Source organism: Xenopus laevis, chromosome 2L (assembly GCF_017654675.1).
Source record: "Xenopus laevis strain J_2021 chromosome 2L, Xenopus_laevis_v10.1, whole genome shotgun sequence".
Classification (NCBI taxonomy): domain Eukaryota; kingdom Metazoa; phylum Chordata; class Amphibia; order Anura; family Pipidae; genus Xenopus; species Xenopus laevis.
The window spans coordinates 41,413,101-41,430,135 of NC_054373.1; the positions used below are offsets into that span (position 1 = coordinate 41,413,101).

The window sequence follows — 17,035 nt, forward strand, 5'->3', positions numbered from 1 at the left end:
TGGCCTGGGGTTTCCTAAATAAGGGATTGCCCCTTCTTAATTGAACCTTAGGATTGCTAAACAAATACAGGTATTGGATCCATTATCCAGAAACCCGTTATTCAGAGAGCTCAGAATTATGGAAAGGCCATCTCCTACAGACTCCATTATAATGGAATATCTAGTATAGGTCAATCTAAAAACAACTGGACTTGCTGAGTAAGCCCTGGAGGTTTAAGATGAAAACAGCAAGTCTGATACGGAAGCCCATGTGTACAAAATAGAAGTCCAGTTGTTTTTAGATTGACCTATACTAGATATACTATGACCTGGATGAATGAAAATCTTCATAGTCATATTATAATGAAATAATCCACATTTTTAAAAATGATTTCCTTTTTCTCTCGAATAATAAAACAGTAGCTTGTACTTGATTCAAATTAAAATATAATTAATTCTTATGGGAATCGAAAAAAGTCTATTGGGTTTATTTATTGTTTACATGATTATCTAGTAGACTTAAGGTATGAAGATTCAAATTACGGAAAGATCCGTTATCCGGAAAACCCTAGATCCGAGCATTCTGGATAATAGGCCCCATTCCTGTATTTAATTATGAATTAAACCCAATAGGATTAATTAAACCACCAAAATGGATTCATGCAGCTCAGTTACCATCAAGTACAAGGTACTATTGTATTATTACAGAGAAAATTGATTTTTAAAAATGATTTACTTAAAATTGACTTACAGGAGATTGCTTTCCAGTAATTCTGAGTTTTTTTTTATATTGGGTTTCCGGATAAGAAATCTCATACCTGTACAATGAATTGCTGTGCATTCTTTACACGTACATCTTGTTTCCTAAGAGAGTGAAATTGAGGGATGATTGAACTCAGCAGAGCGCTGAGGGAACGCTAGCATGACATTCAAACAAGGTGCCACACTGGAGCAGTAATGGATATCACACTTATAATTTGATCTTTCTTTTCCTCTTTTCTCAGAAAATGAAGAAGTCAAGGAGACGACACTCCGAGAACTTAAAATGCTTCGCACCCTGAAGCAAGAAAATATAGTGGAGCTGAAGGAAGCATTTAGACGACGAGGAAAATTATACCTAGTATTTGAATATGTTGAAAAAGTAGGTGGATGGCAAAGTCATTTGGGACAATATACCTGAATATAGAGCATTGTCTTTTTGTGAACGTGGCTAATATGTGCCATTTCATCTACTTGTTATGTAGAAACTAAAGTTAGGAAGGATCCTCATTAGTCTTGGGTGGTTTCTATATTTTATTCATCGAGTCTTGCTAAGTATTTTTCTGCAGATTTCCACAGATTTGGAGTGATGATTTATATATTTTAAAATGTCCAAAGAGGTCTCATAACAACATAAACCAGTTTGCTGTGCCTGAGAAAGGTCACAAATTAGTGATCAAAACATTGGACTATATTTCCTTAATAAACTCCCTTGTTTTGGACCTGTAAAGTGCAATGCTATTATTTCATAAGGTAAGGTATAGTTAGGTACTCTGAATCCAAAACAAAGGACTAGTACTTTGGAACCTTTTGGAGTCTCTTATCAGTTTTCAAGAAATTTTGTATATTTTTGGTGAGCTATTTAGATACAGATTTCCCAGAATTATGGACAAACCGGCTTCTGATGAATTGGATTTAGGTTTTCCCTAACCCTTGTATCCCCCACTTGATGAAAATATACTTTATTTTAATGGAGTTTTATAGAGATCTGATTTGCGTTGTGTTTCTTATAGTCCATAATTTTAATATGCAGCAAGAAAATCATTGGCCTTCTGGAAAATTTACAAGGGTTGTACTAGTCTCAAACTAGTTGATGATTGGCTGCCATGGGCAGTGGCTCTGGTGCAAATGACTAAACAAGTCCCAATTAATGGTTTGGCAAAAAGAAGGCTGGATTGCTTTATTACTAGTGATGAGCGAATCTGTCCTGTTTCGCTTCACCGGAAACTTTGCAAGCGGGCCAAAAAAACTGTGGAAACTGTGGAAAATTAGCGAAACGCATTGAAGTCAATGAGTGTCAAAAATGTAAATGCTCGACAATTTTTCACGGTCCAGATGCATTAAAGTCAATGGGCGTTTTTTCTTGTGGAAACTTTTTTTGTCTCTGCAACATTTTATCTAAATGCATTAAAGTCAATGGGTGTTTTTCTTATGGCGACTTTTTGTCCAAATGCATTAAAGGAGAAGGAAAGGTACTGAAGCAGTTTATTGTCAATAGATTAGCCACAATAGTGCAAGCTATAACACAATTTATTCCATAGAATGCTTTACCATACCTGAGTAAACAGCTCTAGAAGCTCTCTGTTTGTTTAGGATAGCAGCTGCCATATTCACTTGGTGTGACATCACATCCGGCCTGAGTCTCTCCCTGCTCACTCATAGCTCTGGGCTCAGATTACAGTAGGGAGGGGAGGAGGGAGGGGGAGAGGAGCAAACTGAGAATGCTCAAGCCCTGCCCTGGAGGTTTAAGATGAAAACAGGAAGTCTGATACAGAAGCCCATGAGGACACAATAGAAGGAAAGAAATATGGTGTTTCTTTTGACAGGACTCTGCATTACTTTGAGGGTTTACAGGTGTATTTATAAAGACCTTTCTGATTAAGCTTACTTGATTTTAGCCTTTCCTTCTCCTTTAAAGTCAATGGATGTTTTTTCTTGTGGAAACTTTTTCTGTCTCTGCGACTTTTTGTCCAAATGCATTAAAGCCAATGGGCAATTTTTCTTATGGCGACTTTTTTGTCGCTGTAAATTTTTCAACAACAAATTTCACAAAAAAACGAGGAGATGGCAAAATGCATAATTCAATGGCTGTTGAAAAATTTGCTCCTCGTTATTTCTTACTGATGTCTCTAATGCTCTTTATGAATACATATATCTTTGTATACTGTATACCCTTCTTTGTGCCCTACGTTTAGATAGAGAGACATATAGGGGCGGATTTATCAAATTGTAAGATTAGAGCACACCACAATAAAAATTCACCCAGGTTACATTCATTCCTATGGGATTTTAATATCATATCTATCATATTTATCAAATGGTCAACTCACCCATTGATAAATACACTTCTAAAAATAGGAATGTGGGTGAGTGTTCCTTGGTGAGCTCTAATCTCACATTTTGATAAAGCCATAAAGTGTGGAATTGCTACTATAACAGAAGAACCTGCTGAGCTTCAAACTAGATTGAATTAGATACATTAACCAAGGTAGCAATTCTATGGAAGATTTACTTGTAAATGAATCACTGTCTGAGTGCATCTGATAAGCCTCAATCATCCTATGACTATTGGCCCGGAGGAGGGGTTTCAGGGCCAGTGGCATCTTCTTTCTTATGCTTGTTGTCTAGACTCATATAAGGCATGATGGTTTACAGCTCCAGAGGGCTTTGAATCATAGCGTTGCAGTCAGGTGGGATAAGAAAGTGAAGAAATCTCATCTTTCTTTTATCTTTTTGCTGACATTAAAACAGAATTTTTTATTTTACCTGCTGTTAAAACTGTCCACATATAAATCACAAAACAATCGTCATACCTACAATTTTGGCATGGTGTGGGATAATGCCCTTAAAAACACTTAACATTTCGGTCGTTGATTATTGCTCGTAATACCTAAGAGAATCCTTTTCAGGCACACAGTATTTTATTCACCTGACCCTTCTATTTACCTCCCAGTCATCAATTTCTATCTATGCTGGGACTGTAGAGGGCTAGCCTTTGCACAATATGAGAAATGAAGGGCCTCTCGGGGCATAGGGGGCCTTTTAAAAATGTACTTAAAGCATTTGAAAAAAAAGAAACAAAAGAAAAAGCATTGTATGGCTCATTTGCAAGTGGTGTGGCATGGTGCAAAGAGCAATAATCAAACCCAATCCCCATGTTTTTGCACTTTTTGTGCTGCTCTGCCTTGAGAACCCATAGGAGCATTTCTCATAGACATTTCCCTGCAGATTTTATGTGAGGTGCTGAGTGCAGCTTTGCCCCAGGCTCAAGTCTTCAGTTATTGACCACTTAAGGGTCTTAGAGCCCCTTCACTTTTCCTGGCTAATTACAAACAGTTGCAGTTGGCCTAATAATATTTTGATGGAGACACAAGTAGGAGGACATACACAGACAAGTATTTGCAGCCATAACAACTTCTTGCTTCATTTTCAATATCCCAGCTGCTAGTAGGGCTGATTACAGGGGAGCGCTGCGCTCTATTTAAGCCATAGACTGGTGGCAATTACATAGTGCCTGCAATCTATAGAGCAGGGGTCCCCAACCTTTTTCACCCGTGAGCAACATTCAGATGTAAAAAGAGTTAGGGAGCAACACAAACAAGCAAGCATGACAAATGTTCCTGGGGTGCCAAATAAGGGCTGTGATTGGCTATTGGTAGCCCCTATGTGGACTGGCAGCCTACAGGAGGCTCTGTTTGGCAGTACATCTGGATTTTATGCAATCAAAACGTACCTCCAAGCCAGGAATTCCAAAATAAGCACCTGCTTTTAGACCACTGGGAGCAACATCCAAGGGCTTGGTGAGAAACATGTTGCTTACGAGCTACTGGTTGGAGATCACTGCTATAGAGTATAGTGGGTGACTAGACCCAGGGAAAGAATTTAGAGATGCATCTTCTGCTCAATGAGGTGCCAGCTCTGTATACAAATTGTTTACGGTATGTCAAGGATCTGTCTTTCCTACTTATAGATCTAACATTGGGAATAAAATATTATTTGTAGACGTTTTGGAATATAAGGTAGCTAAAACATGTTAATGCTCACTGGGCAGTTGTTTCTTGAGTCACCAGCCCTCAAATGTTCAACTAAACGTTCTACATGCATTTGTTTCTGAATGTAAATGATTACACTGCCGCTGGGTCATCCCTGAACTGTTGTGCTTTTCTTTAATCAGAACATGCTCGAGTTGCTGGAAGAAATGCCGAATGGAGTGTCTCCAGAAAAGGTCACAAACTACATTTATCAGCTAATCAAAGCAATTCACTGGTGTCACAAGAATGATATTGTTCATAGAGGTGAGGAATCTTTTTATTGATTGACCTATTTAGTCTTCCAATTTCACATAAAACCATGATTTACCAGAACAGGAAAGGGTCATCCATCTGCTGTTGGTCCAGAACAGGGAACATCTACAATGGTTAGCTGAGTATAGTTTTGTGTGTATCATGTAGGGGTAAAAGGAATTCCATGGTCTATTTTAATTAGGCAAGGCTGGTAGGTGGTGATGTGTTAATTATCATAAATATCTAATATGTTTGCTGGTGCTTGGAATGCAATGAGTTTAGGGATTTACCAAATCCAGGATTTGGCTGGATACCCATTTTTTTTTTGTAAGGATTTAGACAAATCTTTCAAAATGAATTAGCAAAACTGAATCTGAACCCGTAAAAGCATGGAACTTTAAAGCTCTGGACAACTGAAAATGACAATTTGTTGTTTAAGCGTGATGAGGTTTTCTGAAATTTGAATGTAAAATAAAACTATTGGGGTTATTTACTAAAACTCAAATTTATCTTGTCTTTTTATTTTATCTTATTTATCAATAAAATAACTCAAAAAAGTTGGATCGATAAAAGACTCGATAAGATAAAGCGAAAACTGGAATCATAAGAATTTTTCGGAATTGATGCCCAAGTCTCTCGATTTTTTTTGGGTGAAAACCCCGAATTTTTTAGATGATCAGATGAAACTCATTGCAGGTCACAATATCTTCAAATTGTAAAAGGGACATCTAGCGTCTACATATATATGACGTCTACATGATCTTAGCAGGTTTATGATGGTGGATTTTTGGATTCTGACTTTTAGTAGCTTCAGGTATAATAAATCGCTAAAAATTTTAGGTTTTTTTTTTCCTCTAAAAAGTGGCGTTTTTGCCCAAAAAATCTTGACCATAAAAAGTCGAAGTTTAGAGAATAACCCCCTCAGTTTCAGTTTGGTATTTGCCAAAAGTAAACATTCTGCATTAGGTACATCCCGAAATAATATGGTCAACATTTAGATCAAAAAATATGTTCAAGAGTTTTATTTCAAAACCTTCTGCATGTCTGATAAAACATTCCCATACCAGAAAGGTGTTTAATGGCTGATTGTGGCGCAGTTATGGTGGAATTCTGGGGAGTGATATTGCATTGTGGGTAAAAACATGAATGGCACACTTTTCTTTAAACTCTTTGAACTCTTTAAGTTAATAACATCCTATTTGTAACTTTTGCATTTCTTGGTGTTACTGGCCATTCAGTTCATACACTGATGCATTAGTATCATTTGTATCCCTCGTTTATTCAAGTTTTTCCTCTGTTTTGGTAGGTACAGGATCATTTTTTTTTCGTTAGAACGCCTTTAAAATACATGATAAAAAAGCTCCCTTTTATAGAGCACACCCTTGGTTAATGTAATGCACCAAAATACATTTCTCTTTAGTTGCATCCCGGCGTCCTTTTATCATGCAGTAAATACAGATAATCAATCTAGGCAATTAATTTCCTCAGGCAGTTTATGAAGCTGTGCTTCCAAGCGGAGCAGGCACACTTTTATCCTAAGAAACTCTTGCTCAATTGAATTGCCTCCCAGCGGGCGAACTTCTAACAACTTTTTGGCAGTCACATGATTTGCCAGTCTGAATATAGGAATATATATATATATGTGTGTGTTCAAAGAACATTCTCTATTTCTCTATACAGATAGTTCTGATTGTACAAATGTAACTGCTGACACTTAAAAGTGATAGAATTGTATTAAAGGGGTGGTTCACCTTTACGCAAACGTTTAGTTTGTAATAGAATGGCCCATTCTAAGCAACTTTTCCATTGGTTTTCATTATGTATTTTTTATCATTTTATAATTATTTCCTTTTACTTCTAACTCTTTCCAGCTTTCAGATGGGCGTCGCTGACCCCATCTAAGAGCAAATGCTCTGTAAGGATACACACTTAGGGGCAGATTTATCAAGTGAAAATTCGAAGTAAAAAATTAGAATTTCAAGCTAATTTAATGTACTTTGACTATCGAATTGGCCAAAATTTGATTTGAATTTGGAAAAAATTAGACTATTCGAAATCTATCATGTACTGTCTCTTTAAACTTCGACTTCGATCATTCCCCATCTAAAACTTGGCAAATTTCTATTTTAGCCTACGGGGGACCTCCTAGTCATTTGGTGGACTTTGAAAAATCTAAGTTTTTTGGGGCAAATACTTTGTTATGAATGCACTAAAACTTTGATTCGATTACAGCCTATTCACCCGAAGTAAAAAACTTCTATTTTTAGAATAAGTTTAGAAGGTCTTTTTTTTATTCAAATTTCCAAGTTATGGGAGTTTAGAAAAACTCCCATTACTTCGAAATTCGACCCTTGATAAATCTGCCCCTTATTATTAATGCTACTTTTTATTGCTCATCTTTTGATTCAGACCTCTCCTATTCATAGTCCAGTCTCTTATTCAAATCAATGTATGGTTGCTAGATAATTTTGACCCAAGCAACCAGATTTTTTATAATGCAAATTGAAGAGCTGCTTGAAAACTTTAAATAATAAAAAATGAAAACCAATTGCAAATTGTCTCAGAATATCACTCTCTAGATCATACTAACAGTTAACTCAAACCATATTTTGGCAAATTTAAAGGGGTAGTTCACCTTCAAAATAACTTTTCGTATGTTATAGAATGGCCAGTTCTAAGCAACTTTTCAATTGATCTTCATTAATTATTTGTTATTGTTTTTTAATTATAGTCTTCTTGTTTTGACTGTTTCCAGATTTCCAATGGGGGTCACTGACCCCATATAAAAACAAAATTACGCTGTAAGGCTACAAATATATCATTATGGCTACTTTTTATTACTCATCTTTCTATTCAGGCCTCTCCTATTTATATATCAGTCTCTTATTCAAATGAGTGCATGGTTGCTAGGGGAATTTGAACCCTACATTGCTGACATTGCAAACTGCAGAACTGCCGCCAATGAGGCGAGTTGAGAAACTCGCCTCAGGCGGCAACGCAGGAGAGGTTTCCAGGGGCGGCAAAAAGCCGCTCCTGGTACCTTTAAGAGCCGAATTTCCGTTTTTTAAACCGGAAATTCAGCTTTACTATTGCGAGAGAGCGCAATTGCGCTCTTCGAATTAGTGTTCCTGCCGGCGAGGGAGGGCGGCATTGAAGGAGCCGCTTCAGGCGGGGCAGTAAGTAGAATCAGCGCTGCAGAGAACATCACTCTCTACATTATACTGTATATACTTTATATTATACTGATAGCTTAAAGGAGAACAACCATTTTAAGCTTATTGTCCCTCTATAGATGAAATGGTCTGTGGTCTTTGAGCCAACACCTTGTTCTTACCTGTGACTTCCTTATGAACTGGGCTTAGTGAGGTAATCAGATACTTCCACTGCTTCTTCCAAAGGACATAAAGTGGAAGACTGGCAAAATAATAGTGAATAAAGTACCCCCTCTTGTAAAATATTTATATATGGATGGCCAAATTTTTTCACCTTTTGGAAATGAGGATATATATAATTATATTAGGATATAATTTACAGGATGTAATTTAAAGGATATTCATGGCTCTTGTGTATTATATGAAGATTAAAAAATCCTACTTTCATTACTTAACCTACTGTATGTGGTTCTCAGGGCTAAACTCCTTGGTGATGTTTTGGTGGCATCATTATATTAATTATAGGAGGTCTCATAGGGGTGGAGTGGGCAGCATTACTGCCTTGTGATAGTGGATCCCTGGGCTTGATTCAAACGAGTGAGTGTATGTATTTCCCGGGTCTAAAAAGCACTTTGTCATATGTTGGTGGTCAATATAGAATTAATATGAACAGGATAAATGTTCACAACAGTTCTAATACATTGTTGTTTTATTTTTCCTTAAATAATAGAGAAATAGAAAGGTCTTCGTTGTACTATTGCTTTGAAAAAATGAAATTATACATGAAGCTTTAGCTGTTGGTTTTTTAATTCTTGCTACATTATCTATAAAAATTCTACGGCTCTTGTCTTAGGAATTAATTATCCTGTTGTCACTGTCACCAATTATTTACCCGCTCACCGTTGTAGTCTTTTCAATTCCGAGCACTAGCGAATAGGGGGCAGCGTGACTTGGCAGTGATATTTTTAGTTGAATGGAACAGTTTATTACAGCTAGCTTGTATGTGATCATGAGGCAGCCATCAACAGCTTCAAAAGCAAAGATATACAAACGTCTTCTTCTTGATCATAAGGACTTTTCTGAGAAATGGAATCACAAAGGAGTGTGCAGAATCTACATAGTTTTGTTCTGTGATGTCATGCCTCATCTCTTTACATCTGTTTTTAGACTTGAGCAGAGCACACGACTTTTCTCAATAACATTTTTGGTTTTGGTTAACAATATTTTCTACCTTCAGCACAGAGATGGTCAAAATGCCTCGAGTGTCATTAGCCTTGTAATCCTCATGAGTTAATTGTCAAAAAAAGGTGCATCTCAACTCTGCAAGTTCTGTATTGTGTTCACAACTCAAAAGGATGAATCTTTAGGAAAAAGAAGTAAAGGAATACTCTTGGTAATTCCATATGGAATTCCTTTCAAACATCCCTGCACTGCGGGTCTCCATCCCATGAGTATCCTACTCTTTGCAGGACACTTGGCAATGCAGCTAATTACTGTTAGGGGGTTATTTACTAAACTCTAAATGCAAAAATCATGAAAACTTTGTGATTTTTTTTTAAATAAAATTGGACTTTTAAAAAAATCATGAATTTTTCGGAATTTATTAAATCCCGAGAATGAAAAAGTCTGACTCTGACCATAGACCTTTTGATGTTGCATATAAGTCAATGGGAGAAGTGGCAATGATTTTTTAATGTGCGCTGGGTTTCGTGCAATACCCGGAAGTTTTCTGAGTGCAATACCCCGAAAAAACACGAGCAGATTTGAATGAAGTTTGTAGCTGAAAATATTGAGATAAATTCGGACTTTGATAAATAACCCCCCTAGTGTAGATGTAACTCGCTCCTATGCAGAGCTAAAGTAATTGCATGTTATAGGGAAACACTGAGTTGCATACTAGCCTGTGTATCCATAGTCTCACTTTCCCTAACCTTGAAAGACATTAGATGCTTTGACATAATGTAGCATATAACCTTGTCATCTTCTTTACTGCAAGATGTTGTCTTCGGTGATCAGTTATTTTAAGCTCTGAGACTTTCTGTAGTGTCCTTCAGTAGCTTTGTGCTTGGAAGTTAGATTTGCATAGATAAAATGGCCATATCCATGAATTAATCTGCAGATTTATCAAGGGTCGAAGTGAAAATATTGAATTCCAAATTCAAGATAATTTTAGGGACAAATTTACTCAGTTGGAGTGAAGGAATAGAATAAAAAAAAACTTCGAATTTCGATGGTTTTTTTGGCTACTTCGACCATCGAATTGGCTACTTCGACCTTCGACTAAAAATCGTTTGACTATTCGACCATTCAATAGTCGAAGTACTGTCTCTTTAAAAAAAACTTTGACCAAGTACTTCGCCATCTAAAACCTACCGAACCTCAATGTTAGCCTATGGGGAAGGTCCCCATAGGCTTTGCAAGCTTTTTTTGGTCGAAGAAAAATCGTTCGATCGATGGATTAAAATCCTTCGAATCGAACGATTCCAAGGATTTAATCGCTCGATCGAACGATTTTTCGTTCAATTGAACGAATTGAGGTAAATCCTTTGACTTCGATATTCGAAGAAGAAGGATTTACCTTCGGCAGTCGAATATCGAGGGTTAATTAACCCTCGATATTCGACCATATGTAAATCTGCCCCATAGCGTACTTCGACTAGGAAATAGTCCAAATTCGATTCAAATTTGAAAAAAAAAATAGAAAATTCGAATATCAACATTTATTATGTACTGTCTCTTTCAACTTCGACTATTCACCATCTAAAACCTGCCGAATTGCCGCTTTAGCCTATGGGGGACCTCCTAGAACTTATTTGGAGTCATTTGGTGGACTTCGACCCGAATTCAAATCAAACGATCGAATACAGCCTATTCACCCAAAGTTACAATTTTTTATTTATTTATTTTTTAAATAAATTTCGTTTGGTCTTTTTTTATTCGAATTTCGATATGATGGGAGTTTATAAAAAAAAAACTTGAATCACCTGGAAATTCGACCCTTGATTAATCTGCCCCTTAATTTCAAAAAAGCTTTAGAAATACTCAAATGTTTCTTGTAGATCTGTTGCATAAATCAGTTTCAGGGCTTCAAAGTAACAGCAGCCATAGAATCCAAACAGTATTTATATCCAAAGCTAATTACTGGTTGGTAATTGTGGTGCACTGTTGCTATTAGTGCACTGGGGTATTTCTATGATAGTGCACAGTCCTCTTTGCATTTAAATCAGTGCAGTGTAATTCAAAGTTCATCATATATTCCAATATATTTTAAGTGCTAAATCTGCATTCCCAATATATATCTGAGCTTGCCTTGTTAAAGCAGAAAGAGCAATAAAATCGCATTTCCAACGTTGGCATGTTCGTTTGTGATTCCTAATTTGTCATGTTTTGCCTGTTCCTTGTAGACATCAAGCCAGAAAATCTTTTAATTAGCTATAATGATGTCCTAAAGCTGTGTGACTTTGGTAAGTTCAGAGAGAAATATTTTATATCTTTATATAGTACAAATAAAAACATGACTTCAGATTGAATACTATTTTAAAAAATGCTATGCTTGTCGAGAACATCCAGGGGTGGAACTATAGAGGAAGTAGACCCTGCGGCTGCAGGGGGGCCCAGGATGTAAATGGACCCCATGACGCCCTAATTTATATACAATTTCAATAAATATTGGTAAAACGGGTCAATCTCCAGACATTTTGGGGGCCTGAAAAAGAATTTGCTGTGGGGCCCAGTAATATTTAGTTACACACTGAGAACATCCATGATTGTTTTGATTTTTTCCCATGCAAAAGCTTCAGTGTTTTAAATTTCTTCGCATGCAAACGCTTCAGTGGTAGAAGGTTGAGGTTTTTTTTCCCTTGCAAATTTGATTTAACATAGTTTGAGTATAAATAATGGACTTCTGCTTATCTGTAGGCCAAAGTGGTCCCAATAAAGCATGGAGGGGAAGGGGATTGTATACTGGAAATCTAATTATTTGCCTCGCAAGAACCAAACATGGAGTAGCTCCAATTTCCCTGTTCAGCACAACAAAAAACATTTTTCATGATTAAAGGGGATCTCTGGCTTCCAAACCAAAATTTGATAACATAACACAGAAACCCCTAATATACCCATCACAGTTATCGGTTTCTTCAAAAAGTATGAATAAATGTAATTTATCTTTTTTTTTCTCTTCTTCTCTTTCTGGATCATTTGAAATCCTGGCAGGGAAGGAGGGACTAAACACTGATGTTACAAATTGTAACAACTTCTCCACAGCTTACAGACAGCATGCAGGAACTACATAACCCACAATGCATTGCACTGTGATGTTCTGTTCCTTATTGAAATCACATGTGCAGGGAATTGTGGGGTTTGGAGGATGCAGGCTGAGGACAGCTGGCTGTTGATACAAAGTAACAGTAGTCAGCCAGCTCAGAAAAGTAGTCAGACAGATCAGCAGGAGAGCAGGGGGCTAGGCTTAGGGAACTGTCAGAAACCATTAAATTAATTAATTAATTAATTGCTATATATTGCAAAGTTGCTTGAAATTTACTTTTCAAATGTTTTTGTGGAGTTCCCCTTTTAAAATAATAGGAAAATAGTATCATCAGCATATGCCCTGTTCATTGAACTGAAATGGAACGGGGGAGGGGTATACTGCTACTTTATGTGAGTCTATTCAAGATTATGGTATCTCTGTTTCAGGGTTTGCACGGAACCTGTCAGAAGGCAGCAATGCCAACTATACAGAGTATGTGGCTACACGGTGGTACCGCTCTCCAGAGTTGCTTCTTGGGTGAGTTTTCTGCCTCTTAATTGCGTTACTGGGCGAATGTATATTTACCGGGAACAGCCCCGCAAACCTGTATTAATAACACAACATTGTATCTATAACCATATACAGTATATCCGGATCATTTGTCTCAGATCTTCATTTCTGTCTATTTATGCTGCATGCTTAAAGGCAGATTTATCAAGGGTCGAAGTGAAAATTTCAACTGCTGGGCTCACTCTAGTTGCGGCACTGCTACAAAAGCCGAATTTCTGGTTTGAAATCTGGAGTGGCATTTTGCTGCCCCTGGTAACTTGTGGGGTGCTGCCACCTGAAGCGTGTTTCGCAATTAACCTCATATATATATATATATATATATTAGGGTTGCCAAATTTCTGATGATTTCTTTTAACAGCCTGCAGGGGGAGGTGCTAATTAGGACATTATTTGTTGGGGGAGGTGAATGGGTGGCTTTGTGATGTTGTGCGGAAAGGCAGGCTGTTATTGTTATGGGGGTGGGGAATGAACTAGTCAGGGGAGGGTCAAAGAAAGTAGTGGAAGAGGGATGGAAGAGATCTATAATAAAATTATCTTTGCTGTTTATAATTTTGCCATAAAAGAATTTGCCCGATGCTTTTACATTACCTTTCTAGGTTTAGGAATGTCAAGTAACATTTACTTACAAAACAGCCCTATCAGCCAGAAACAATCAACATGGCCTAAAGGTGACTTTTAGGGGCAGATTTATCAAGGGTCAAATAGTAAATTTGAATTGGAATTTTCCGATTTTTTTTTTTTAGGTCAAAATTTACAAATTCAAATTTGGAATAATCCAAACTCGATTCAAATTTCAAATTAAAGATTTATCAAACCTTTACCCTGGGAATAATTCAAATTCGACTATTTGCCACCTAGAACCTGCCGAGTTCATGTATAAATCTATTTAATAGCCTTCCTGACATTCAAGTTTTTTTCGGAGAAAAAACTTGATTCAAGTTTAGTCGAATTCAACTCGATTTGAGTTTTCGAGTCGTTAATATTTTTTAGACGTTCAAATATTTTATAAAATAACCTCCCAATCGATTTTCGAGTATATTCGAATTTATTAGAGAAAAAAAAAAATTCACATGAATTCACAATTTGACCTTTGATAAATGGGCCTCCCCATGGAGATTAATATATTTCGAAGAGTAGTTTTTTAGGGGCAGATTTAGCAAGGGTCAAATTGAGAGTTCATGGGAGTTTGTAAAAACTCCCATAAACTCGAAATTTATCAAAAAATTTGAATTTTTCAAACTCGGGTGAACTCGAATTCACTTGGTTTTCAGGAAGGCTGCAAAGAACTCCAAATTGATCCCAGGACGTCTCCCATAGACTAAAACAGCAATTCTGCAGGATAAGGTGGCGAATAGTCGAATTCGAATTCTTAAAGGGCCAGTTCAAAATTTTTTTAAAAACTCGAATAGAATTTTAACTATTCCCTAGTCAAATTCTACTTAAAAAAAACTCGAAAATTAAAATTTTTACTTCGACCCTTGATAAATCTGCCCCTTAGTATCAGTATTACTTTAAAGGGCAGGGTCTGGTAGTGAAAAATTAAGGGAGGGGAGGAAAAGACAGACAGTTACATGTATATATATATACAATATACCACGTCAAGGTAAACCCCGAATGGCGGTCCCTAACTTGTTTTATTTTTTATGTGCATTTTAGCATTACCTGTAATCAATGTCCATTGAACGCTGTTTTTTCACTGAGGGCTAAATATATATATATATATATTTGCTGGTAAATTTGTTATACTGGCCCGGGCTCTAGCAACCCAATATATATATAGTAAGCTTTAACGGTTACAGCCATGTGGCAATTAGCAGAGGTGGGAAAGTTTTGGAATATGTGACTCCGGGTTGTGATTTGTGAAAAGCCCATGTGTAAAGAACTGTTTCCGTTGATGTTAAGGATTAATTGAAGTGTCCATAAGTGCAAGAAATCCTGCCAGGATTATTCCATCTCAGTCTGGGAATTCTTCCAAAGGATAGCGAAATAATTAGTACTTTAGTAATGCAATATCAAATCATTTTCTAAAACATGAAGGCTGTTTGAAAAGTACCTTTCTTTTTTTTTCTCCAATCTAATTAATGTTTATGTCGTTAGTCTTATATTTATGCACTGGAACAATATTGGAATGAATGATTTTTAGTGTTCTAAAAAATATTGACTTTTTTTCTCAAGATTTATTTCCATAATTTTCAATCTATTGTTGTCTAGGCAAAAACCATATAATTTGTTCTTACTGTAAACGTGCTTTAGTCGTGTCACGTATGAAAAACACACTAGATAGGGATATAAAATGATTTAGAGAGGTTTAGAAAGACTTTAAAGGCACAGTGACATGGATAGCAGACAAGAAAAAGTGCTGGTATCTATGCATTCTCCATCTTGGTGTGTAAGGGCCAGGGCACATGCTGATATTTCAGGAGATTAGTCGCTCAGCAACAAACTGCTTCTTCTTCGGGCGACTAATCTCCCCGAACTGCCTTCCCGCCAGCTAGAATGTAAATCACCGGCAGGATGGCAGTCAGATCGCTTCGGCTTTCTGAAGTCGCCCGAAGTTTCCTCGTGAGGCAACTTCGGACGTCTTCGGAAAACGAAGCGATCCGAGTGCCATCCTGTTGGCTATTTAGATTCTAGCCGGCAGGAGGGCAGTTCGGGGAGATAAGTTGCCTAAAGAAGAAGCGATTTGTCGCTGGGCGACTAATCTCCAAAAATAGCAGCATGTACCCTTACCCTTATACAGGCAGCCCAATAGTATTGGCCCACCGATTATCCTTTACACATAGGGGCATATTTATCAAACGTTGAATTTTAGGGGCATATTTATCAAGGGTCAAATTTCGATTGAAAAAACGTCGACATTCAAAAAGACCAACCAAAATGAAGTCTAAGTTTTTTTGGTCAAATAGGTCCGTTTTCGATCTAATAGGTCCGTATTAGGCCTATTTTCGAATCGTACGAATCGAAGTAATAGTGCATTCGATTAAATCCGATTCTAAGTTTTTCCCACAAAAATGTCCACCAATTGACTCCAAATAGGTTCTAGGAGGTCCCCCAGTAATTCAGCAGGTTTTAGATGGCGAATGGTCAAATTCGAATTTTTAAAGAGACAGTACATGATAGATTTTATTTTTGAATGGTTTTTTATTTAAGAAAAAACTTGGAAAAAAACCCAAATCAGCGAGTTTGGCTTAACAACCCAAAAACTCAAATTTATTGCGTTTTCTGCAGAAAAAAACTTGAATGGCTCGAATTATTCGAGTTTTCAAATGGAACCCTCTGAAAAAACTCAAACACCATGAAGGCTATTAACATCTTCAAATGGTTCAAGGGACCTCTTCCATTGACTCCTACATGACCCGACAGGTTTTAGATGGTTTATTTTTGGATTCTAGCTATTTCCAGGGTCAGGGTATAATAAATTGAGAAAAATTGTAGTTTTTTTTACCCGAAAAATCAACTCGAAAATGTAAATTGTTTGTGGAAAACACAACTCGACCTGTAATAGACCTGCCCCTTATTGACCTCTAATAGCACTGGCTGAAGTTTGTAGAGCTCATATTGAGATAAATACTGACGCCCACAGTAAATTACATATTTCCAATATAACCTTATAAAGCTTATTCCTAAGGCAGAAATGTAATTTCCAGAAGCCAACTACACACATACATGTAGCGTTTCTGGGTACCTCAACACTGAGGGGGTTATTTACTAAAATCCGATTTTATCTCATAATATTAATTTAAAAAGCTCATCCAAACTCCCTTGCCCCATTTTAGCTTATGTATTTAAAAAAAAAACTAGATTTAATCGGTTTGTGAAAAAACTTGATAAAATCAAGCAAAAACACAAATCATAAAAAAAAAATTTCGGCTTTATCCTGAATCGCTGGGATTTTCGGGCTAAACCCAGCACAGACCACGATAACTTCAAAATTTTAGTTGTGTTTATTCAAATATTTAGTTGTAGTGAGCAACTGGCCATCCTTAGGCTTAGGGGCAGTTTTATCAAGGGTCGAATTTCGAGTTCATGGGAGTTATTTTAAACTC

General features: G+C 36.8%; 1 protein-coding gene across 8 annotated transcripts in view; it reads left to right on the plus strand.

Annotated features, from left to right (window-relative positions):
- Window positions 1–17,035, plus strand: part of cdkl5.L (cyclin dependent kinase like 5 L homeolog) — a 185,524-nt gene that overhangs the window by 133,569 nt on the left and 34,920 nt on the right. For all 8 annotated transcript variants that reach the window (XR_005965302.1, XM_041581757.1, XM_041581756.1 and 5 more), the window contains exons 6-9: window positions 984–1,120; window positions 4,913–5,033; window positions 11,578–11,637; window positions 12,866–12,956. Coding sequence is in view for 7 of the 8 variants with exons in the window: in XM_041581757.1 (XP_041437691.1) it covers window positions 984–1,120; window positions 4,913–5,033; window positions 11,578–11,637; window positions 12,866–12,956 (409 nt within the window). In the remaining variant the exon portion in view is untranslated. The remainder of the gene's footprint in view (window positions 1–983; window positions 1,121–4,912; window positions 5,034–11,577; window positions 11,638–12,865; window positions 12,957–17,035) is intronic.